The 24,691-nt window shown below is 58.3% G+C and overlaps 2 protein-coding genes across 2 annotated transcripts; both read left to right on the top strand.

The window, feature by feature from the left end:
* Window positions 1-143: 143 nt before the first annotated feature.
* Window positions 144-9,839, top strand: TBX2 (T-box transcription factor 2). Its single transcript, XM_021674674.2, has 7 exons — window positions 144-1,066; window positions 2,175-2,442; window positions 3,482-3,628; window positions 4,848-4,924; window positions 5,021-5,184; window positions 5,583-6,217; window positions 8,444-9,839. The coding sequence occupies exons 1-7, from the start codon at window positions 669-671 to the stop codon at window positions 8,894-8,896; spliced, it is 2,142 nt and encodes a 713-aa protein (XP_021530349.2). The 5' UTR covers window positions 144-668; the 3' UTR covers window positions 8,897-9,839.
* Window positions 9,840-12,265: 2,426 nt separating this feature from the next.
* On the top strand, window positions 12,266-13,326 carry LINC02875 (long intergenic non-protein coding RNA 2875). Its single transcript, XM_012445388.2, is given in 4 exon segments — window positions 12,266-12,458; window positions 12,461-12,514; window positions 12,517-12,623; window positions 12,625-13,326. Coding segments are annotated over 4 exon segments (1,056 nt in total).
* The last annotated feature ends 11,365 nt before the right edge of the window (window positions 13,327-24,691 follow it).

Genomic DNA, 24,691 nt, shown 5'->3' with positions numbered 1-24,691 from the left:
GGCTGCGGGTCCTTCCCCAAGGCCCCGGGACCCCGGCGCCCCTCGCCTCAGGCCCTTTCGGCGGGTCAGGTCGGCCCTCCGCGCTCTCCAGTCCCGCGCAGGCGGCCGTGGGCGCGGGCGGGCGGTGGGGGCCGGGACAGGAGGAGGGGTCTCGGGGCCCGGCGGCCCGTCATTGGTTAATATTTTATTCTGTTGACATGTTTTCTTACTGCTAAGGCTTCCGACACCTTCTCCCAGGCCCCCCCTCCCGGCCGGAGCTTGGCCTGAGCTGTCAAAACCCCGCCCCCGGAGACCCACAATTGGTCCAAAAAGCGTAAAATCAGCAATCAAGGGGGGCCTGGCTCGTTAGCGCAGGGGATCCGAGCTGGGCAGGACATGTGAGATAGTCACAGTTTTCCAGAGATCACGACAAGATCTAACCAGTCGCGCGTGGTCCCCGGCGCCGGAGCGGGCCAGCCCAGCCCAGCCCGGCCCCGCGCAGAGCCCCCGCCGCCCCCCGCGCACAGATCCCCGTGCCCCTTGCGGTGCGCCGGACGGAGAGCCCGGAGGAGCAGCTGCCGCGCCCGCCACCCGGGTCGTCCGTCCTCCGCGCGCGTCGCCGCCCGGGCCGGGGGTCCGAGCCGCGCGCCCCCGGCCCCGGCCCCCGGGCGCCTGGGCCGGATGTCCCGATGAGAGAGCCGGCGCTGGCGGCCAGCGCCATGGCTTACCACCCGTTCCACGCGCCACGGCCCGCCGACTTCCCCATGTCCGCCTTCCTGGCGGCGGCGCAGCCCTCCTTCTTCCCGGCACTCGCGCTGCCGCCCGGCGCGCTGGCCAAGCCGCTACCCGACCCGGGCCTGGCGGGGGCGGCGGCGGCGGCAGCGGCGGCGGCGGCAGCAGCGGCCGAGGCGGGGCTGCACGTCTCGGCACTGGGCCCGCACCCGCCCGCCGCGCATCTGCGCTCGCTCAAGAGCTTGGAGCCCGAGGACGAGGTGGAGGACGACCCCAAGGTGACGCTGGAGGCCAAGGAGCTGTGGGACCAGTTTCACAAGCTGGGCACAGAGATGGTCATCACCAAGTCGGGGAGGTAGGGCGGCCGGCCTGCTGGAGGGCGCGCGGGCGGGCGGGCTGGGGCACGCGACCGCACCGACCAGCGCAGAGCCCGGGACTCCCGGCTCCCGGCTCCGGGCTCCAGGCTCTGGCCTTGACGCCACGCTTCGCTCCCACAGACAACCAAGTTGACTTTTCTCGTTTGGCACTGGAGTAATTTTTTTTTTTTTAACAAAAACACTAAAATCCCCCGAATGAAATAAAACGAAAACAGGATGCTAAAGAATAGCCCCAACAGTTCTGAGTCCCAGCGCGGAGGAGGCCCCACGGCTTGGCCCTGGCGGTTTCCTCCGCCCCGCACTCTCGCCCTTCTGCGTCCGGGTCCGTCTCCGAGCTCGGGGGAAATTCAGCCTCTCCCAGACTCTGCTCCTACCCCGGAGCCCCTAGTGGGACCCGCTCCCCGTTAGCCCCAGGCCGGTCGCTCTGTTCCCGGCAGCGAGCCCTGGGTCAGCCGAGCCCACTGCGTCACTGGGCTGGGATCCCTTGCCCCACCGCGGGGATCCGAGTCCTGGACGCATTCGCCGCCCCAGGCCTTAAAGCCAGAAGAAAGCCACAGTCCCAGCCCCTCCACCCTTCAACTCAGCCACAGAGAATCCAGGCCTCGGGTTCACCCTCTTCCCCCGAACTGCACTGCCAGGATGTCTGATCAGGCTCTGTAGCGCAGTTCCCAATACAAACACCTTCCACATTTATTTCTGGGAGCTTCAGTCCCAAGTGGGTATTTCCCCTGAACGAATTTCGGGGAGATTCAGGAGAAGCGATAATATTTCTGGAGGACCTAGACTTCTCTCCTGGACGTCGGCTTTCATCTCAGATCAGGAAGAAAGTGGGTCCCCAGATCTGAGCACAAGGCCTAAAGGAGGCCGTTTGGGGTCTGACAGGCAGAAATGGGATCTCCCGGGAGCAACAACCACATATGGGGTCTCCCGGGCAGCGATGAGAGGGCAGAGCAGAGGACCACAGGGGGAACAGCCAGGCAGCAGCGGTGTGCGCCGTAGCGAGGAGGGAGAAATAAAGGAGAAGAGGGGTCCTCGGACCCAGAAGAGCCGGTTCCAATGGGATCTCCTCCCTTCCCTCTCTCCCAGGCGGATGTTCCCCCCCTTCAAGGTGCGAGTCAGCGGCCTGGACAAGAAGGCCAAGTACATCCTGCTGATGGACATTGTTGCCGCTGACGATTGCCGCTATAAATTCCACAACTCGCGCTGGATGGTGGCAGGCAAGGCCGACCCTGAGATGCCCAAACGCATGTACATCCACCCAGACAGCCCAGCCACGGGGGAGCAGTGGATGGCCAAGCCTGTGGCCTTCCACAAGCTGAAGCTGACCAACAACATCTCTGACAAGCACGGCTTCGTGAGTGTAGGGGCAGGGTGGGAACAACGGGCAGGAGATTGCCGACCTGGCACTGCAGCTGAGCAGGAGATCAGGGCCCCAGGATCTCCCAGGGGGAAGAGCTGGGCAAACCCCCAGAGTACTCCTGCCCGGGTCACTGCCCTCTGGCCTACCGAAGCTCCGCTCATCAAGCCTGGGGAACGGTGGGATTGGTGGCTGTTTAGCTCCAGGCAGCTCACAATCTCAGTTCATTAGGCTGTGGAGGACCCCTCCTAGGTCAAGAGGGAGGCAGGTGCTGCCCGGACTGGGTCTGCAGTGCTGGGCCCCAGAGGTCACCCTGGTCTTGGCCTGTAGGTGCTGAGCTTGGAAGATCTGCCCGTGACCTCAACTTGTCCATCACCCTTCCGCCAAGACCCGCGTACCTGGCCCTCCCCCAAGACTAGGGGATTTAAAAGTTAAACCACCCTCCCCACCCACTCCTCAGCCTCTCTAAGACTTTCCCTCCTCCCACAGGCAGATGCCCAACTGGGAGGAGAGGGTTTGGGGGTTCTCCCCATTTATGCCTGAGCAAGGCCCCAGCAAATGGGGGGGGTGGGGTTTCATAGGGCAAAAGGAAGAGCCCATTCTGAGGTAGGGCAGTTGGTGAGCCCCCAAAGGCTGGAATCCTCTCCCCGTGGGGTTAGGGGCCTTTGCAGAGCCAGAAAGGAAGAGAATGTTAAGAGTGGAATTGTAGGGTTTTATTTTGTTTAGGGTTTTGGGGAGGTCTTTTTGTTCGTTTGTTTGTTTTTGTTTTGTTTTGTTTTGCTATGTTTCATTTCGGTTTCCAACCGGGAATTTTTTTTTTTTAATGGCGAGAGAAAGATACGCTATGAAAAAGAAAAGTGAGAGAAAAAGTAGAAGAAAAAGAAATAAGAGAAAAGAGCAGAGACAGGAGAAAATGGGGAAGGAGAAGAACCAAGAGAGAGACAGAGAAACGGAGAGGGAAAGGTCAGGTCCCCAAAGAATAGAAAAGCTGGGGCCGGGGCTGGCGGCTGCCGGCTGAACCCCGCCCTCCCCGCAGACCATCCTGAACTCCATGCACAAGTACCAGCCGCGCTTCCACATCGTGCGAGCCAACGACATCCTGAAGCTGCCGTACAGCACCTTCCGCACCTACGTGTTCCCAGAGACCGACTTCATCGCCGTCACCGCCTACCAGAATGACAAGGTGCGCGCGGCAGGCGGTGGGCCCAGCCCCTGCACGGACGTCCTCCGACCCGTGCAGTCCCAACCATCCGCTCACCGACCCCCTCAGTCCCCCCGCACCGGATCCAGGCACTTGCGACCTGTTCCAGAGTACCGAGTCTCGCATCCCTACCGGCAGCACCCACGGAAGTCCTCCAGGCGCCCTCTCAAGCCCACCGCGCGCACACACAGGCTCCCCTAGGGCGCGCAAACAGTTGGGCGCTCGTTCGGGTGGAGATGTTTACTAAGCAATTAGCGGAGACTCTGGGCCAGCGCAGACATTTTTACATTTTATTCGTTTATTTCTTGGCTAGGGAATGAGAATGTAAATGAAGGAGGGCGCCCGAGGCAATCTGCCCAGGCTCTCCGGACGGTCGGAACCCGGGGCCCAGTTTTCACTCTCCCGGGGGAGCCAGAGGGTGGGACAGGTGACACAGCCCCCTCAAAGCACCCCTGGCTACTGCTCTGGGTCAGTCCAGACCCCTTGGGAGGCGCAAGACCCCTTGGGAGGCGCTTAGAGAATTTCCTTCCAATTAAAGGGCTTTTTCTGCTTGCGGCTTCTCCACCCTCGTTCTAGTGGACAGAGCATCACCCCTCTAGGCCTGTGCCCTTGTGCGCCACTGTCGAGTGAAAGAGAGGGTACGAGTGTCCGTGCTTGTCCTTGTGGCTTTGTGAACCAAGGTGTACGCTGGGCTGTGCGTGCTCAGTTTGGGGGGTGTTGGATACCTGTGGAGGCGGATGAGTTAGTTTGGTTCTGTGGGAGCTTGTTCTGTGTATACTTGGCGTGCGCGGGCCCATGAATGTGATTTGGCTTTGTGTGTACCTGCGGCCTTGCGTGTGCTCTGCAGTCTCTGTGCGCGCCTGCAGTCTCTGCGCGCCTGCTGAGGAGCGGAGTCGTTTAACTTGCGCAAGCCCGCGGGCGGGTGAGCATGCTTGGGCGGGTTCCGACTCCGTGGCACAACTTTGGGCCTGTGTGGGCCTGTCTAGGGATAATTTCTCGAATGAAGTTTTTGGAGGAGGACCCCGTCGCGAGGCCCTCCCGCCGGCCTCACCTCGGGGCGTCCCATCCCAGGGTGGGTGGGTACCAAGTGGACGCTCCCTGGGTCTCCCCTCTGTGGCCAGCCACCGCTGACCTCGGGGTGCCCCCGACCAGGCTGGAAGAGCCACTGCCTGACCTAGCGCTGCCCCCTCGGTCCCCGCAGATCACGCAGCTGAAGATCGACAACAACCCGTTTGCCAAGGGCTTCCGGGACACCGGGAACGGCCGGCGGGAGAAAAGGTGAGGGGCGAGCACGGCAGCCCTGTGGCGGGTGCCCGCGGGAACAAGCAGGAGGGATACGCTCTTCGCTGACCCGCTCCTTTTGCTCATCCCCAGGAAGCAGCTGACGCTGCCGTCTCTGCGCTTGTACGAGGAGCACTGCAAGCCGGAGCGCGATGGCGCAGAGTCGGACGCCTCGTCTTGCGACCCTCCCCCCGCGAGGGAACCACCGCCCTCCCCGGGCGCAGCGCCGAGTCCCCTGCGCCTGCACCGGGCTCGAGGTGAGGGTCGGACCGGAGGATGGAAAGGGAGGTTGTGGGGGCGGTGGGGTGGTCAACCTGCTCATCTGAAAGGCCAGGGAGGAAGCGTTAGCGTCTGGGTTTCCGTCCCGGGACTCCCCCACGAGAGCGGTCCCGGTAGCCAGAAGATCCGGCTCGACTCCGAGCCTGGCCCTTGGGCGCCGTGCAATTCTCTGGCTGTAGGGTTTCCTCGCCAGGGCTTGGTTCCTTCCACTGTAAATATCGGGTCTTGGATTAGGTGACCTGCAGCTGCCCCTTGGCAGACTCCAGCAGCTCCTCCGACTCGGCCTCCCCGAGAGTAGCCCTTACCGAGTCTCCCTGATCCTGCGCGTCGGCCTCCGCCGCGGCCCCTGTAACCGGCGCGCCCCTTCTCCCTGCAGCTGAGGAGAAGTCATGTGCCGCGGACAGCGACCTTGAGCCGGAGCGGCTGAGCGAGGAGCGCGCGGGGGCGCCACTAGGCCGCAGCCCAGCTCCAGACAGCGCCAGCCCCCATCGCTTGACCGAACCCGAGCGCGCCCGGGAGCGGCGCAGTCCCGAGAGGGTCAAGGAGCCGGCCGAGAGCGGCGGGGACGGCCCGTTCGGCCTGCGGAGCCTGGAGAAGGAGCGCACCGAGGCTCGGAGGAAGGACGAGGGGCGCAAGGAGGCGGCCGAGGGCAAGGAACCCGGCCTGGCGCCGCTGGTGGTGCAGACAGACAGTGCGTCCCCTCTGGGCGCCGGACACCTGCCCGGCCTGGCCTTCTCCAGCCACTTGCACGGGCAGCAGTTCTTTGGGCCGCTGGGAGCCGGCCAGCCGCTCTTCCTGCATCCTGGACAGTTCACCATGGGCCCCAGCGCCTTCTCCGCCATGGGCATGGGTCACCTGCTGGCCTCGGTGGCAGGTGGCGGCAACGGCGGAGGCGGCGGGCCCGGGACCGCCGCGGGGCTGGATGCAGGCGGGCTGGGTCCCGCGGCCAGCGCAGCAAGCACCGCGGCGCCCTTCCCATTCCACCTCTCCCAGCACATGCTGGCATCTCAGGTAAGGCCTGTGACCCTGTGGCAGCGCCAGCAAGGGAGGAGGCCAGGGAGCTGGCGGCTGAGGCCAGCAGAGGGCTCGAGGGGTGCCAGGGGCTCTGGGAGCCTCTGGCAGACAAGAACCCCGTCCAGGGGAGGCCCCGAGTCGCCCTTTAGGACACCTGGGTTCTTAGAGAAGAGGACTGTATTGTAGGTCCAGGGGCTGGCCAGGGCGACGCTTCTGACTCCCATGTGGCCTTTGGCAAGTCCCTGACCCTCTCTGGGCCTGCTTCCTTCCCTGTGGCGCCAGTGAGGAGTGCAGTGCCCATCAGACTCTTCTGACCCTCACAGACCAGAGCCGTGCCTGGCTTTTGTGAAGTCTACTCTCCTGGCCTGAGGACATTTTTCTTGGGAATAAAGACCCTTGGCTCCCTTCCGTCCTGAAAAGCTAGGGTGGCCGGCCAGCCAGCCAAAGGGAGGAGGAGCATTTGCATTATTTTCTGGAAACTTGACCACCAGCCCTTCCAGATGTCTCTGGCCCCTCTCAGGCCTTCTGCAAAGTCCTCTGCTCTGGTGAAGGACAAGGCTGGTCTTTCCCCTACCTTGACTTTCCCTGGACCCCCAGACACAAGTCAGGAATGAGGACTCAGTTCCTCAGGCCCCATGGAAATTCTGAGCTCCCAGGGGAGTGTTGCTGAAAATGTGGCTGGGGCACAGTAAGGAGATCCGGTGGGGAGAGTGGCCTCTTTGGTTGCTTGGGTGGAATATTCCCTGTGGAAAGATTTGGAATCTCTTCATTCATTTTCTTCCCTCTGAGGTTTCTGGCAAATTGAATCCTTGAGATCTTATCTCAAGGGAAGGAAAATAGGAATTCAGGTCTGAGAAAGCTCCTTTGGTTCAGAAGCAAACATTTTAAAAGTTGGGGTGGGGGGCACAGGCAATTCTGAAATGAGTTTTACACACAGCTCAGTGTTAGGGTGTGTAGAGTGTTTGAGGTATCAGCATCACTCATCTGGGGCTCCGGGCTGGAGGGGAAGCCTCCGGAGAATGGAGTTCAGGGCCCAGAGGTTTAATCTGCACCCCTCATTATTTGTGTATGTGAATGCCTCCTCCCCAGACAAACTGGTAATGATCACCTGCATCACAGAGGTTATGAGGAAGTCAGGGTTTCCAGACACAGCCTTGCAACAGGTGCATGGTGCGGGTGAGAATACCAGCACCTGGGAGGCGTCTGTTGTTAGAGCTGCTGGTGGTTACATTCCCGGGCCAGTGCAGCCCATACCAGACTTCAGGAAGAGCCACATTTCAGATCAGAAAGAGATCTGAAGCCTCCCTCCTTCCTCTCAACCTGAGATGCCATGTCTGAAATGCCCAGTAGGGCCTGGCCCTCTCAGGAGGGCATTTTCTCAGGCCTGATGAAGCTGCCTCTTTCCTTCTCCCTGCTTGAGCCAGGCCTGAGGCTCCCAGGGAGCCCAGCACAGTTCTCAGCCCCCTGCCCTCCTCCCCATACCCACCCCCTCTGGGGAGTGAGCCATTATCTCAAAGGTCAGACCATGCAGGAGGCCGACCTCATGAACTCAGGAAGGTGCTTGTCCAGGGGTTTCTGGCTGCGTTGCCCTCCACAGGCAAAGACTGCATTCCTTCCTCAGCTGCCAGTGAGGTGCTGCCAGGAGTTCCCTGTAGAACTTTCAGGCCAGTTTATGAACTGGTTGGCACCTGTGCCCTCCTCCTGGCTCAGGCAGGAGAACCCTGAGCAGGTGAGCAGGCAGAAGGGGACTTTGCAAGGCTCTTTCCCCGGCCTGGGCACCCTCAGCCCTTCAGAGCCTGCAGATAGGAGGGGTGGTGAGGACACCGTTCTGAATGAGCAGAACCTCCAAGACAGCCAAAGCTGCCTGCTTGCCACCTGGCCCTATGCCTGCCCCGTTTTCTCCCTGCAGGCCTTCACCCATGCTAGTGCAATCACCTAGACTGTCCTTTCCGTTACCCCTTCTGTGATACCCAGCACAGAGCTTGACGGTAGGCCTTTGCATCGTAGCCTGAAGCCATCTCCCCCTTCTAACTGAGTTTTTCCACAGGCACACCGGCTCATGCTTACGTGTGCTGCCTGTGGTTATAGTTATGTGAGCTGTGTCTTTACATCCCTAAAACAGCAGGGCAAGGTGTTGGGGATAGAACCACCCCAGCACCCAGCCCACCCTCAGAAACACCTCAGGCAGGATATCTAACCCTTGTCTTGTTCTGTTTCTTCCAGGGAATCCCAATGCCCACTTTCGGAGGCCTCTTCCCCTACCCCTACACCTACATGGCAGCAGCAGCCGCAGCCGCCTCGGCTTTGCCGGCTACTAGCGCTGCAGCTGCCGCCGCCGCAGCCGCCGGCTCCCTGTCCCGCAGCCCGTTCCTGGGCAGTGCCCGGCCCCGCCTGCGCTTCAGCCCCTACCAGATCCCGGTCACCATCCCGCCTAGCACTAGCCTCCTCACCACCGGGCTGGCCTCCGAGGGCTCCAAGGCTGCTGGCGGAAACAGCCGAGAGCCCAGCCCCCTGCCCGAGCTGGCTCTCCGCAAAGTAGGGGCCCCGTCCCGCGTTTCCCTGTCGCCCAGTGGCTCGGCCAAGGAGGCGGCCAATGAACTGCAGAGCATCCAGAGACTGGTGAGTGGGCTGGAGAGCCAGCGAGCCCTCTCCCCAGGCCGGGAGTCGCCTAAGTGAGGGGCTGCCCTGCTGCTCCCCTGCCTCGCAGGCCACCGGGGCTGCTTGCCCCTGCTGCTTGGGACGTGTACAGCACAGAATGGGTATTTATTTAAATAAAGGACAAAAGTGGGCTGCAGCAGCCGGAATAGAGCCTCGTCTGGCAAGTCGGGGCCTGGGACACTTCCCTGGGCCTCAACAAGGAATCAGGCTGCCGGAAACACAGTCACTTGGGAGCCGCTGGGCTTGGTCCAGATCCACTCCAGCGTCAAGGTGGCATCCGAGGGTGTCTCTGGTCTTCCAGCCCGGTGGGAGAGGCCTCATCCAGGTCCCAGCGTCCCTGCAGAAGCCAGAAGGTGCAGGGGCCAGGGGTGGGAGCCTCAGAGGGAGTCCCAGAGCCCTGGGCCTTGGGCCTGGACCGCGAGAGAAAGCTGGGTTGAGGGATGCTGGAGCCAGTGAGACCGAAGTCAGTGTAGACTCGAGCTGGGAGGGGACCTGTCCTGTTAGTCCCCCCACCTCTTCCCCGAAGAGACAGGCACCCCTCCCAGCCCTGGGTCAGCGTAGGGAGTGGCAATTCTGCCTTCAGTCCCCAGGGGGAAAAAAAAAATATTTATGAAATAAATGGTAATTTGTGTAAATAAGCTTTAAGGTTCCCAGAATATGCAAATTGGTATTAATTTATTCAAAGGTGTACATTGTTGTGTACATATAGAGATTAACTCATACATTTAATTTTTTTTTCCATTTTACATGAGCATCTATATTGTACAGGGCTGAAGGGGCCCTCGGCTGCGGGAGAAGGCCCTGAGCCCCGGAGGAGCCCCCACCCCACCGGCCCCTCGGCCCCTCCGCCCGGGCTTGGCTCGCCCGGCCCGCGGGCTCCACCTCAGGTTTTCACTTTTCGCTCCGGAGCGAGAACGAAACGACAAAAACGCGAGAAAACAATAAAACGCTACAAAGCGAAGTGAACGGCGCTGTGCGCTCTGTGGGCCGCGGGGGGCGGGGGCGCTGCACGCGCGCAAGGAGGGACGAGAGGCGGGGACAAAAGGCTGGGCGCCCCTCGCCCAGCGTGGCAGCTGCATGCTGGGGGCGGCAGGGCGGCTGGGCGGCTGGGGCGCTGGCGGAGCCGGCTGCGTCACAGGCCGAGGCCGGGCTCCCCCTGCCGGCCGCTTCCGCCGCTCGGCGCCTCGGGCCTGGGCACCCACCCCCACCAGGAGAAGCGCAGCCGAGCGGCCTGGACTCCAGGCTTCCGACTCCCTTTCTGGACATCACACTGGAAACGCATCCCCTTTCAATGCTTCTGGGTGGGTGGGCTGGGAGGATGGGTGCTTTCCTGTTCGCTCTCTCCCTTCCGAGGAGGGGTTTGGCTGTGTCCTACCCCCTACCCCCCGCCAATTATCGCTGAGCCTAGAATTCTTCCCCTCTCTCTACCTCCTTAACCTCAAAGACAAACGTTTCCTCCGCGTCGGGCTGCTAGCTAGAGTGGCAAAAACTGGACTAAAAGTTCTTACTTTAACTCATCTATCTAAATCCCTGTGGGGAGTGGGGTCAGTGGGCTATTTCTATTCCTGCCTCAGTTTCCCCTGTATATTAATGGGCTTGACTGGGGTGTCTTAGGGATCCCGCTGTGTCAATCTCCATTAGGCTGGTCCTTCCTGGAGACCCACTCCTGCAAGTACAGCTGCCTCCCGCCCCGCTCCGGTGAGCGCCCAGGGCCGCATCCTCCTCGCCCAGCTAGCAGGTGTCTCCAGCCCCCACTCCTAGCAGTGGCAGTGGGGAAGGGGTGGGAGCTGGGCAGGCACTCCTTCAGCCCTGGGTCTGGTCGGTCACCGAACAACCCACCTCCTTCCCAGTTCTCTCCTCTTTAAGGCTTGGGGACCCTGAACGCCCTGCCCGAACAGGCTGCCCACCTTGGGCACTGCACGGGGTGAGGCTTGGGGAGGGTGCTGGCTTTCAAGACGCCAGGGACGTTGAGATGGAGGAAGAGTGAAAGTGAAGGTGGAATAGACAATTGGGCCCCCAGACGCTCAGGACGTTTTCTCCGGCCGATACATTTGCAAGAAGAGAGAGAACTAGGCCCGCCTCTTCAGGAGGGGGCTGCCCCCAGGCCACGCCGATTGCGGCTGGAGCGGGGAGGGGGGGCTCAGCCAGTGCAGAGTGGGAGGCTGCAGTAAGTAAACCGTGTCCCAACCCCAGAGGGTGGGTTCCCGCTTCCCTGCCCCAGACCTGCGGGCAGGTCCGGGAACCCGACGGGGACAGAGAAACCCCTTTTCCAGCCCAAATAGAAGCCCGTGGGCAGCGCGTTGATTGGAGGTCGCTTTGGGCTGAAACGCCTTTGATACTCCTAGAGGAGAGGCGCGTTTGCGTCCCACGGCTTCTCACTTTCAGCAGGACATTAGGAGGGAGACGAGTCCGCTGCGGGCTCGCAGCGGCCTGCGGACAGGGCTGCGGACACCAGGGGGCAGCACCGACCTGGGGTCGCACTAGGGGCGCGGGCGCGGGGGAGACTGGTGGTGGCTGCGAAGGCCGGGCGGGGCGGCCTCGTCGCGGCCTCTTTTAGGCCGCGTCGTTGCTGCAGCAACCCGGGTGGGGTGGGGTGGGGCTCCAGGGCCTCGAGATCCCCCACCCCACTCCCGCCTCCACCTCCCGCCGCACTTGTCCCCTCCGAGTCGCCCACCCGGCGCTCCGCTGGGCCCCAGCTGGGAGCCTGAGTGCGACTGCGGGAACCCGCGGCTGGCGGCTGGACCTTGTCCCAGACAAAGGCTAGGCCACTCCCAAGCCCAATTAAGCCACCCTCGTCCCCGGCCTCTCAGCCCTTATTGTCCCCGGGGTCGCCAATTAGCCCAGGCGCCCCGCGTACCCGCCGCTCCGGTGCCGCAAGGCCTCCTTAACCCTTCAGGGCCTGGCCCGGTGGCCTTGGACGGCAGAGCCGCCGGCAGGCGCGTGGCAGGAGGGCCGGTGCTGGGGCGATGGCGATGCCTGCTGGCGGCCTAGCCTGTCGCCGCCGGCCCCCGCGTGTGGGGCGTGTGGGGTCTAAGAGAGAATTGTGCGTGTCGGTATGGGGTGGCGCGTGCGGTTCCCGGAGGAACTCGGAGACTGTGGGTTGAGTGCAGGGGCTCTGAGAGGCCCCTAGCGGCTAAGCCGCGCTGATCCCAAGGCCCGGAGACCTCATTTCCTCTCGGGTTAATCGGAGTCTTCCGAGCTCTCAAGCCCTTCCTCTCCCTCTCCCCCGCCGCTGCTGCGGAGAACCCGAGACACCGGTGTGGCCTGGCCCGGCCCTCCCGAAGGGCGCGGCTTCCGGGCCCCGCTCCCCAGCAGACCGCGAACTCCTGCGCGGGGCGCTCCTGGGGCGGGAGGGGCGCGCTCAGCCTCGCTGTCTCCAGGACTCCCATGCGCGAGCGCCCAGACTCGAGGTCCCCGACGCCCCATTCCCCGGCTTCGCGATGGCCCCCTGAGGGACAGCCTCCACGAGACCTGGATTTACACCCCGAGCCTGCCTTCCTCCGCTCTGGGAAGGACCCAAAATCCAGTCCCGCTTCCTCCCCCTCCTTCGCTGTCTAGGGCCCCAAGGTGCGGAGCACCGGCAGGCGGGAGCCCGCAGGAGGCTGAGCGCTCCGTGCTCTCAGGACTGGGCGGCAGCGGGGGAGCCCCTGCGCGTTTGGGAGGGAGCCCGAGCTCCAGCTCCCCTGGGTATCCTCCCGGGAGCGCCTTCGGGGTAGAGGCTGGTCGCCCGGCCCTGAACGCGTCCAGAGCACGCCCGTTACGGTTTTGCGTTTGGACTTCGTTTGGGGCTCTCTGGAAGCGCATATCTGCTCCTCCTATTGGATGGGGATGAGGCCGGGGACCCCGAGCCCACTCCGGAAACACCCGGTTTCCAGAGCGGACGGCTGCGCCTCGTTTCCCCGCGCGCCCTCTGGGCGGCTCCCGCACGCAGCGCCCCGCTGGGAGCGAACCCCAAAGTCCGCCCAGGCCGCCGGCCTCGGCAACTCCCCACAGGTCCACGAGATGGCGCTGCAGGCCAGGGCCGGGGCCGGCCGCCTGGAGAGAGAGCGGAAGGTAGACTGGGACCCCGGCGAGCGGGGCACGGAGGCGCAGCCAGGAAAGCAGGCAGAGCCGGGTCCGGAGCCCCGCATAGGCCGCCGGGGGACTTCGGGGCTGCGACTCGCGGAGCTGAGGGCTCGAGGCTCGGGATGGGACCTTCTACCCTGCTCCCGGGGCCGCCCGGCAGCGCCAGCTCGGCGACCTTCCAAGCAGGCTGCAGACCCCGACCTGCCCTCTTCTGCGCGCCGGCGGGGCTAGACCCTCGCGTTCCCTCTGCGGGGAAGGAGCCGCGGGAGTCCGGCCTCCCGGGCCCCTCCGAAGGGGGCTGTGGTTGGGATTCGCGGCGCGCCGAGCGCACGGCCCTGGAAGCGCGGGGCCAACTCGACGGTGAGGACTTGGGGGCGGGGTAGGGGAAGGATCGGCGGGCATCCAGCGCTCCACGAGCGGAGAGGGCACCCTCGGCTCCGACCCGCCCTCCTCACCACCCTCACCCGGGTCTTCAGGGCGGGGTCTTCAGGGTCGAGGGCAGGATGTGCCCGGTGGAGCCGCTCCTAAGGTCCGGCCTCCGAAGGAGAGGCTTTGGGCAGCGTTATTCAGCGGGAGGTGGTGGGGACTGGGGGAGGTGGCACAGGGGTCAGCCTGAGAATGTCGCCCTTGGATTGAAAGCCACCAAGGCTCTGGGTCAGGTCTGAATAGGGGGCAAGGGATGTGAGGCCCGTTGGCCGGGGAATGCCAGAGTTGGAGGGGGGGGGGGCTTAGAAGCCTGTTTCCAGCTGAGCCTTTGTGTCCCCAGATGAGCTCTGGCACCCTCAGAGATCAACCCCACGCACATTTCCTCAGGGCACACGGCTAGAAAGCAGCACGGCTAACATCAGAGGGTCATTTCCACTGCAATACAGTCACCGGCTGGGTGTGAATCTTTGGTGACTTAATAATTATCTGCACGCTCATCTATGACTGAGGTCGCTGCTTGGTAGGAAAACTGGACAGGAGCTAGATAGGTACAAGGTCGAACTCTGCCTCGAGAACTGTGGGTGCTCTTCAAAAATGTGACTTTATTTTCTGGGACCCAGAATCCTCATCTGCAAAATAAGTAGTTTGGACTAAAATCAGATTGATCTGCGAATGGCCAGTTGACCTAGGCCCAGTTTCTGGTGACCACCCCACCCAGCCTCAATTGCCCAGACAAGAGCCATGTTCCCATTGAATGCTTGAGGAATCTGAGCCAGAGGGATAGGCAGAGTGACAGACCTGGAGGGCCTTGACCAAGATTCTTGGGGTGGGGGACAGGGCTGGTGACCTGGGTGAATTCCCAATGAGGAAATTGAGTTCTAGGTCCAAACCCCTCAGGGAATCGGTGGCCTCCACTCCCTGTGGGGTGCGATTGTCAGTCACAGCTTGGCCTTCCACCTTGAGCAAGCTGCTTTTGGAGAGACACAGACTGTTGGTTTTGGGTGGGGGGTGACTTTGGTCCCCAGCACCACACTTGTTGACTGCATGTGAATTCTCCCTGAAGAGAGAAAGGAATACCAGTGAAGGCCATTCAGGCACCCAGGTTTAAGGGTGTTCCCCAGGCTAATTTCTCAGCTGCGAGGAAGCCCTCATGACAGTCAACACACTTTCACATGTGGTCTCTCCCCGACCCTCGCTGGCAGGATGGAGACTGTGAGTCCCCATTTCACAGACATGACATTGAGGTTCAGAGAAATGAAGTGAGGTGCCCAAGGCCATCCAGTAATTAAAGGACAGAGCTCTTTCACAATCCTGTGGGCCTGGCCCTTGGAAACCTTCACTGATGAAGTGATGATGGGTGAGAGTCAGACTTGCAACAGGAAAAGGGCAAAAGGGGCAGAGGAGGAAGTGCCCAGATGTTCGTGGGAGAAGCAACCTGGCTCAGAGCCTAAGTCCAGCAGGCCGGGGGGAGGTAGCCTTGTGGCTCCCGTCAGCCCAGCTGGACCTGCAGGGACCACTGGCCAGGGCAGGGGCTTCTCAGCGTAAAACTAACAGGAGCGTTGGGAGGGGTGCATCCCATGCTCAGCTCAGGGCGTGGCTCATGTTCGCTCTCATTATTTATTTCTCTCCCAAAGAGAACAAGCAGGATGTGCTCTGGCCCCACGGTGCCTGCTCCTCAGCCTGACAGGAGCAGCTGTGGAACGGCCACTGTGTGCTTAACATAAACACAGACGTTTTATTTAATTCTCAGCACTGGGTGGTTGGTACGATTACCTCCATTTTACAGACAAGAAAATGGCCCAAGGTGGTAGAGCGGCTAAGAAGCAGGTCACAGGGCCACACCAGGCTCTGGCAGACCCCAGGCCTGTGTCCTTTCCTGAGCCTGCCATTCCTGCTCCACAGCCCCTAAGCTGCAAAGTCCCCTAGCATTTGGCCTGTGGTGGGCTGTCCTGGGGGCTGGTTTTCATTTAGCCCTGGACTGGCTGGTCGGTTCCTTCATCCTGCCCTCACTTTGGGTTTTCATTGTTTCCTTCTTGGGGGGCTGTCCACACTTCCATGTTTTGCCTGCCCACAACTGTCCTCATTTGCCCACGACAGTTCTGGTTTGAGTACTGGCATGCTTAGTTCTGAAAAACCTCTCAGTTTTGAGCAAGTCACCCAGTAGGTCACCCTGCCATCCCCACACACATACCCCTACACTGGGCCAGGAGACCCAGGAATAAGTGAAACAGACAACAGCGCCCTTATTGAGGGAGCCAATGATCTGTTAGAAGATAGCGACATTCAAGGAATATAACCCCTCCCAGAAGAGGACACAGCGGTGCATAGGGTGGGGTGGGAAAAGACTTAGCCCCAGGAAACTGGGGGCAGAGAGGAGCTACAGAGCCTTAGAGAGGCTGGGGAGCTGGCAACTGGCCTGGTTTCTCCAAGAAAAACTACCCCACCAAGCATCTTCACATGCACATGTCTCCGTGTGTTCGTGTATGTCTGTGTGGCAGGTGCATGTCTATGTGCCTAACACTTGGCAGGAGTGCAGAAAGCCCTTGCTGGGTGAGTGACTGAAGTGCACCTGGTCCCTCCAGGATACTCCCCCAACCTCCACCCCCAGGTCCTGGGCCAGAGGCCCCTTCTCCAAGTCCGCTTGAGTCCCCCATGGAGAACTCTGGAGGGCTTCCAGTCTTCCTTTCAGCCAACCAGGCCTCCTCTCTCTCCTGGGGAACTGAGGCCCAGGGAGTGTGTGTGTCTTGCCTGAGGACGTGCCTCTGCAGGAAAAGTTCCAGGCCATCCAGACACTCCTAGCCCTCAAACCCTGCTCTCCAGCTGTGCGGGTGATTCTCTGCTGCCTAAGGGTCTGGAAATTTCTAGCCTCTGGAGCAACAACCTTTTCCCCCAAGGACAGGGCAGACCTCTCCACCTGGGTCCCTTGGGGAAGCTCCTAGCACGTTTGCCCCCACAATCTTTCCTGTGGAGTAGAGGGCCTTCCTCAAATGCAGCTGAGATGAAGTCACTGCCCTGGTTAAAGCCTCCCAAAGCCTTCCCTTGCTCTTGGGGTCAAGCCCAGCCTCCTTGGCCTGGCACTGGGGCCTGTGTGAATCCTGCCTACTCACCCCCCTCCCCAGGACTCCTCCTCCACTGCCCACCTCTAGGCTAGTTTTGCTGGCCTTGCCTCGGCCTCCCCATACGCACATTCTTTTTCCTGGGCTTGGAATGCTCTTCCTGCCTTCCTCCAAAAAACTCAGCTCACTGGCTCCTTCTCCAGGGAGCTGATCCTCTGCCTTCTTCCTCCTGAGTTGGGTGCCCACGCACGCCCTGTCTTGTGTTAGTAGTCAACGAATGTGTGGACTTGGGCAAGTTACTCTACCTCTCCTCCATCACCGCTGCAAAGTGGGGATACCAGCACCTACTCCTGCGTGGTTCATAGTGGGGCCGGTCTGGAGCCTGAACCCATGAGTGATGGTTCCCGCCCCTTGGGGGGACCCTAAGGACTGCTGAGGACCGAGCCTGGGGCGCTGTGCGAGTGGGGAAATACCCCTCAGCCCAGCGCGGCGGCCAGGGCTGGGCCTGCCAGAGAGGAGCCCCCTTCCCACTCTGGAGGCCAGGCGCGGGCCAAGGAGACCCTGCCTGAATGTGCCCTGAACCTGGGGGTTTAGACTGGAGGGGGCCCAACGGGCCTGCATGCTGGGTGTCTGCGGATGAACGGCGGCGAAATCCTGAGGCCAAAGAGCCTCCGTGCGGACGCGCGCTGGCGACATCTCCTCCCTCTCCCAGGGAAGCGCGGTCCGGGGAGGGGGCGTTTCTTGCCGCAGGATGGTTGCTGGTGACCCGGCTGGATCAATATATGTGGACTGCCGGCGCTGTGTGGGCAGTGGCTCCCTCCTACCACTAGGTGGGGATCTGAAGTCGTTCAGACCAGGAGTCGGGGCTTGGGTTCAGGCCTGGAGCCCCTCACCCTCCTGCCGCCAGCCAGGGTTTCCCAGACTGCCTGGCTGCAGCCTCCCAGACACTGGGCCTGCGCCCTATGCCTCCACTCTCATTTTTAGCTAGGCACTACTGCCAGGGAATAACATTGAGGGAAATGAATGAGAACACAGACTGTGCAGCCAGAGAGCCCTGGGTTCAAATCCCAGCTGCACATGTAGTTCTGGGGCTTTGGCTCCTTCAGCCTCCACCTTCCTTATCTCTGAAACAGACTCATCTACTTATTCTGCAAAGGGCAGGAAGAAATGTGACTGCCCTGATCACCACCAGAGTGGGGGGAATGGGCAGTGTCCTGTGTGCTCTGATCCCTCACATAGCACAGCTAACCCGGGACAGCGGCTGTGTTCCAAGTCTTCCCTGTGCTCCTGTCTCACTGATAAAAACGTACCTGTCCTGTGGCTCCCTCCCTTGGGACCTTGCTGGGAGAGAGGGGCCCATCTGACTTAATACACTGCCTTTCCAGATGCTATACTGGCAGCTTCCATCCGAGCCGGGGTGGGGGACCAGACTCTGGCCTGGGTCCCAGGGGGACCATTGCAGAGGCACAGATGTCTCCCCTCACACCATGCCTATCACACAAGGGCCCTGCCTCTTCTTCCTCCATCAGGCTCTCGGCCTGATAATTTCCCTTCTCCTCCATTCACAGGCAGAAAAACTGAGCTTCAGAGAACCCAAGACAGGTTCTATCAGTGGGGAAAAGTGAAGAGTTGGCCCAGGGAAAGGGAACATGGAGGTTGGGGTTGCGCCAGGCTTGGTCTTGGTCACCTTGATTCAGGTGTCCCCTTCTTTCATGCCTTGCAGGTCTTTTCCCTGACATAGGAGGGATTTGTATGACAGTCCCCATCTGTTCAGACATCAGAACCTGCCACGCCCAGAGGGAGCTGCTCTCCGTCTCACCCCTTTGGGAGCCAGAGGTCTCTTCCCTGGGGTGGAAAGATGGAGGTTAAGAAGGGGTTAACCCTTCTCATGTTCACAGCACTTCAACAAGGATGCATTGAGTGATGGCTGCAGTGTCACTTGTGGGGAATCCTCCCTCTGTCTCTCACACTCTCTGGACTCCTTGCCATTTTTTCTTTCTTTTTAAAAATTGAGATATTATTTGCATAAAACATACTATGAAAGGGTACAATCCATTAGTTTTTACTCTATTTACCAGATTGTGCAACAGTCACCACTGTCACTCCCCAGGCCTTGACAACCACGAAGCCGCCCTCTGTTTCTGTGGGTTTGCCCATTCTGGACATATCAATAGAATCATACACTTTGTGCCTTTTTGCCACTGGCTTCTTCTACTTGGCTTAATGTTTTCAAGGCTTACCCATGCTGTAGCACGTATTGATAGTGTCGTCCTTTGTACAGCTCAGCCAAATTCCACCACGAGGCTATTCACCTCTTACTTCTTCGTCATCAGTTGATGGGCATTTGGGTCGTTTCTGCTTTTGGCTATTATGAATAATACTGCTCTGAACATTCATGTCCAAGTCTTTGTGTGAATATATGTTTTCATTTCTGTTGGGTATGTCTAGGAGAGGAATTGCTGGGGCAAACGATAATGCTAACTTTTTTCCCCACCAGCATCCAAAGCAGTTAATGCTAACTTTTTGAGGAACTTATCAGTTAGCACTTATCAAAGTGATAACTTTTTATCCAAGTGCTGACTTTTTGAGGAACCACCAAACTGCTTACCACGGTACCCTCCCACCAGCAATTCCTTGCCATTTCTTGAATGTGCCAGCCACACTACTCCTTGGTCCCTGCCTTCTTTCTTGGCGAGGCCATCATTGGCCATCTGATGGAAAACAGGAGCCCACTTTCAGCCTCGCCGCTCCCTTCCTCCCTGCCTCTGGTTGTTGATATCCGATGTGCTGAGACTATTTTACTTACTTATTTTGTTTATTGCTCCCCTCACTAGAATGGAGCTTTGTTCACGGTTCTATCATTGGTCCTAGAACATTTTCTGGCATATCTAGGTGCTCAATCAATGTTTGTTGAGTAACATGAGTGAAGGAATGTAGGATGCCATGCCGGGTACAAAGGGCAGAACGTGGTGAGTTCTCATGGAACTGGACCAAGTGTGACCGAGGCCACAGGGAGGTAAACTGAGTGTCACCGGGGCCTCCTGCCTGGACATTTCTCCACCTATCAAGTTGGCCTTGGCGGCTCAGGACAACCCATGCTCTCACCCTCATCAGACCAGCAGAGAAGAAGAACCAGGCCACCTCCCTCAAACTGGGCAAGAGCTGGGGAAACAGGTTAGTTAGCCATGTCGTCATCACGACAGTTCCGTCTCCTGGATGGGACACTGTAGACAATGCAGTGGTTGAGGAAGGGTTTGGAGGGTGGCAACTGGGGAGGGGATTCATGTGTCAGTGCCCTGCGTCAGCCCTGTCTGTCCCCACCCAAGTCTCCGTCTGCCTTGGATACCCAGATGTGAGAGCTGCTCAGCCGGGAAGGATGTTGGCCTTTCCCATGCCAGGAATGAGGGTCACAGTCCCCGCTGTCCAGCCGACCCAGTGGGCCTTTTATGGCTTCACCTCAGCTGGCCTCTGGACATATTAGTCAGGAATCCTTCTGTCATAAGGGCAGAAATCCAACTCAAACTGAAGAAAAAGGGCAGTGTATTGGCTTGCACAGGACCTGGGGAGTGCAGGGAAGGAGCAGATGCCTTCAGAATGCTGGGGGCCAGAGATACATGCCCCGGCACTCGCTTTCTCTCTCTCTGTCTCTCTCCCTTGCTTTTTCTCTCATTTCTTTCCTCTGTGTGTTGGCATCATTCTCTCCTACCACAGATGGGCTTCTTCATGTGGCAGGGGGCTTGGCTGCAGGCAGCTGTGAGTTACAGAAATCCAGCTTCGTGGCTCAAAAGGGAAGGAAATGTCTCTGCTGTTCTACTTAGAACGATCCCAAGGAAACACTCAGATTGACCCCTGGGATCATATGCCCATCTCCCTCCTCCACCCATACAAACAACCCATTCTCCTCCACCACTGTTGTCAGTGTGGCCACACCAGAAAACCAGGCTTGCTGGTCTCTCTCAAAATGCACACTGACTGCCTAGTACTTCGCAATATATTTCTCTCTCTCTCTCTTTCTTTGGGACAGGGTCTTGCTCTGTCACCCAGACTGGAGTGCAGTGACACAATCACAGCTCATTGCAGCCTCAACCTCCTGGGCTCAGGTGATCCTCCCACCTCAGCCTCCCAAGTAGCTGGGACTACATGCACATGCCATTATGCCCAGTTATTTTTTTTTTCTTTTTCTCCTTTTTTTTTTTTTTTTTTTTTTGGTAGAAACTGGGCTTTCACCATGTTGCCCAGGCTAGTCCCAAACTCTTCGACTTAAGCAATCTTCCTGCCTGGGCCTCCCAAAGTGCTAGGATTACAGCCATGAGCCACTGCACCTGGCCTGATTTCTCTTAATCCATACAACTGCTCTGGAGAAACATATACTGGTCAGGGCTCTTGTAGCTCCTACTGACAAAAGCCCAACTCAGATTAGCTTAAGCCAAAAAGGGAATGTATTACTCTACATAATTGATAAAAGCAGGTGTAGACTTCAGGCATAGCTGGTTCCAGGGAGTCAAATAAGACTGAGCTGTCTCATATTGGCTCCAGCTCTTAGCCGGACTTCCCTCTGTATTGGCTCAGTTCTCAGGCACATCCTCCCCAAGCATCGGGAAAAAGTGCCTAGGGCAGCCTGGCTCAAATGGCCTGCAGAGCCCTAATTCCCAGGGGAAGAGGGAGGCTGCTTTCTGTGCATAGAGCAAACTATCTCAGGGGACTGGTTGGCTCCCATGAGGGTCCAATATCTACTCAGGGCACAGGAGAAAGAGAACTATATTTGGCGAGGCCAGCCTAGGCAACAGAGACCCTGTCGCAAAAAAATAAAAAATAAAATAAAACGTAATAATAAAATTAAAATTAAAATAGGAGGTGAACATAACAAATATACCCCTCTGGTTGGGGACATTGGAAATAGGGGAGGCTGTGCACGTGTGCAGGGCAGACGGCTCAGGGAAACCGCTTATGAATGAATGAATTTGTATGAATAAACAACACCTTTCTCTCAATTTTGCAGTCAAGCCAAACTGCTCTAAAAATTTTTTTAAAGGATATGTATCTTTCACATAGAGAGATTTACTTGACAGTTTGTTTTCCAACAAATGTGTATTGAGCAACCATTCAGTGAAGGCATCTGGTTGGCACTGAGAGGTCCATGATGCAGTTGTGCCCTCAGGGGTCCCGGGGCTGCAGCGGAGCTTGCCAAATTCTCAGACAGAGGGAAGCTTGATGGAGAGGATGTGCAAGAGCAAAGAACATGAATTTGCCTCCTCAGTGTCTCCAAACTGCCCAGAGATTGATTACAAGCATTAAAGTCCTTTCCGTGCTACCCACAGAGGGGTCCATACGGTGTTGTTCTGGATTCCTGTCTTAACTTAAAGGGAAACTTTCACAATGTCTGGAGCCCTTGATGTCCCGCAAATGAAGGAGGAAGATGGCCTTAAGTTCCTCGCAGCAGGAAGCCACTTAGGTGGCACCAACCTTGACTTCCAGATGGAACACTACATCTAGAAAAGGAAAAGTGATGCCATCTACATCATCCATCTGAAGAAGACCTGGGAGAAGCTTCTGCTTGCAGCTCGTGCCATTGTTGCCATTGAAAACCCTGCTGATGTCAGTGTCATATCCTCCAGAAATACTGGCCAGAGGGCCATGCTGAAGTTTGCTGCTGCCACTGGAGCCACTCCAATTGCTGCCACTTCACTCCTGGAACCTTCACTAACCACATCCAGGCAGCCTCCCGGGAGCCACGGCTTCTCATGGTTACTGACCTCAGGGCTGACCACTAGCCTGTCATGGAGGCGTCTTATGTTAACCTACCTCCCAGTGCTCTGTGTCACACAGATTCTCCTCTGCACTACTTGAACATTGCCATCCCATGCCACAACAAGGGAGCTCACTCAGTGGATTTAATGTGGTGGATGCTAGCTCGGGAAGCTCTGCGCATGTGTGGCACCATTTCCCATGAGCACCAGTGGGAGGTCATGCCTGATCTCTACTTCTGCAGATATCCTGAAGAGACTGACAAAGAAGAGCAGGCTGCTGCTGAAAAGGCTGTGAGCAAGGAGGAATTCCGGGGTAAGTGGACTGCTCCAGCTCCTGAGTTCACTGCTTCCCTGCCTGAGGGTACAGACTGGTCTGACCACACCCCAGCATGCCAGGCCTTTGGCCAGAGGGCAAGAGTTCAGGCCACAGCTGCCCTCTGTGCCTATCCAGCAGTTCCCTACGGAAGACTAGAGAGCTCAGCCTGCCACGGAAGCCTGGTCTGCAGCTTCCACTGTCAGGCCACTGAATGGGTAGGAACAACCACTGAATGGTCTTAAGCTGTTCTTGCACAGCTCTTAAGCAACATGGAAGTAAGGTTGATGGAAAAGAAATATCAGTTTGAAAAAAACCGTTAAAGTCATCCGAGCTCCATCCCGACCTACTGAGTCTGAACGTGCTCGTCTAGATCTCCATTCCGGGCCTAGGTGGGAATCCACAGCCAGAGGACTTGAACTAGGAGGGCGTGAGAAGGGCCGCGCTGCTTCCTCCCTGCCCGTAGCCAATGATTCGCCGACTCAGTTCTCTCCACTCCTAGAGCCTCATGCCCTGGCTGCCAGAAGTTGCAGGGAGTGTCTTGAATCAGCATCTCCCACTGGGGAGATGAGAACAGAGACCGGACGCAGCAAGAGGGTAGGCAGAAGCACTGGATGTAGAGGGAGAGGCGCGGGCTCTAGCTCTGTTAGACTCTGCCTCTAACCTGGCCATTTCGCCTCTACGCCTGTTTCCTCCTCTTGTCCATTGGACGCAGGTTCTAAACAGGGTTATTGTGAGGGTCAGGGAGATGAAGGCTGGGACAGGCTTGTGGAAAGCACTAAGGCCGGGCAGCAGCACCTCGTGGGGTCCCTGCTGTGTGTGCTGAGGGCCCCAGCTGGGCTGGCAGGTTGGGAGAGGCTAAGGCTGGGCCAAGAGAATGGAGCGTGGATCCCAGGGAGCACGTACTCTAGTTTCAGACAACTGGGTGTGCTTGGAGCACAGAAATGGACTAGCTGGCAAGATGGTGCAGGGCAGCATGTGGAGCCTCCCATCTGAGGGCGCTGCTTTCCTTCGCAGCTCTCAGACAGAGGGAGCAGGAGGCCTAGTGAGTCTGGACAGGCACCCAGGTCTCATGCCTGGAGGTTAGCGCAGGGAGCGATGTGCTGGAGCAAGTGGGCGCCACGTCTTGGCCAAAAGCAGGTTGAGGCTGGGCGCCGTGGCTCATGCCTGTAATCCCAACACTTTGGGAGGCTAAGGTGGGAGGATCGCTTGAGCCCAGGAGTTTGAGTCCAGCCTGGGCAGTATAGCAAGATCCCACTTCTACAAAAAAATTTTTTTTAATTAGCTGGGTATGGTGGCATGTGCCTGTAGTCCCAGCCTGGAGAGGCTGAGATAGAAGGATCACTTGAGCCTAGGAGGTCGGGGCTGCAGTGAGCCGTGATTATATCATTGCACTCCACTGGGCAACAGCAAGACCCTGTTTCAAAAAAAAAAAGGCAGTTTGATCAGAAGCACGGCCTTGTGAAGTGATGAAAACTAACATCCGCAGCTGCTGTTTTGTAACGTTCGTATTTTTAGTACCTTATGAAGTAGTTTTGGAACCTTTGATGCCTTTAAGCATTATGTCCATCTTCTCAGGTGTTTTTTCTTTTCTTTTCTTTTCTTTTTTTTGTTTGAGATGGAGTTTCCCTCTTGTTGCCCAGGCTGGAGTGCAGTGGCACGATCTCAGCTCACTATAACCTCTGCCTACCAGGTTCAAGAAATTCTCCTGTCTCAGCCTCCCAAGTAGCTGTGCCATCACGCCCAGCTAATTTTTTGTCTTGTTAGCAGAGACAGGATTTCACCATGTTGGTCAGACTGGTCTTGAATTCCTGACCTCAGATGATTTGCCCACCTTGGCCTCCCAAAGTACTGGGATTACAGGCGTGAGCCACTGCGCCCAGCCTTCTCAGGGTGTTTTAAATCTACTTTTAAACTTCTGATTCTTTTGTAGCTGATCATTTTTCTCTGTATAGTGTAAATTAGCAAAAATTTGGAATAACCGAAATGCCCAACAATAAAGCCTTTATTGGAATGAATGAAAAATCTAACAATAAGGATTCATGGGAGAACACTAGAGGCACACACACATACACATACACATGCGTGCACACACACACACACAGGCACGGAAGAAAACCATAGCCAAAGTTTACAGATTAAGATAAATCAGAAAAGTTTGAAAGTCCTAAAAGCATGCATGCGTGTGTGTGTGTGTGTGTGTGTG

This window comes from Aotus nancymaae, unplaced genomic scaffold, assembly GCF_030222135.1.
Source record: "Aotus nancymaae isolate 86718 unplaced genomic scaffold, 86718_ANA_hifiasm-v0.15.2.pri h1tg000018l, whole genome shotgun sequence".
NCBI classification, from domain to species: Eukaryota; Metazoa; Chordata; class Mammalia; order Primates; family Aotidae; genus Aotus; species Aotus nancymaae.
Note: the sequence above shows the minus strand (reverse complement) of the source record. Positions and strands in the feature narration are given on the sequence as shown.

Coding starts and splice junctions, on each gene's coding strand:
- TBX2 (XM_021674674.2), top strand. CDS start 669: ATGAGAGAGCCGGCGCTGGCGGCCAGCGCCATGGCTTACCACCCGTTC. Junction 4,925..5,020: donor AACGGCCGGCGGGAGAAAAG/GTGAGGGGCGAG, acceptor GCTCATCCCCAG/GAAGCAGCTGACGCTGCCGT. Junction 5,185..5,582: donor GCGCCTGCACCGGGCTCGAG/GTGAGGGTCGGA, acceptor TTCTCCCTGCAG/CTGAGGAGAAGTCATGTGCC.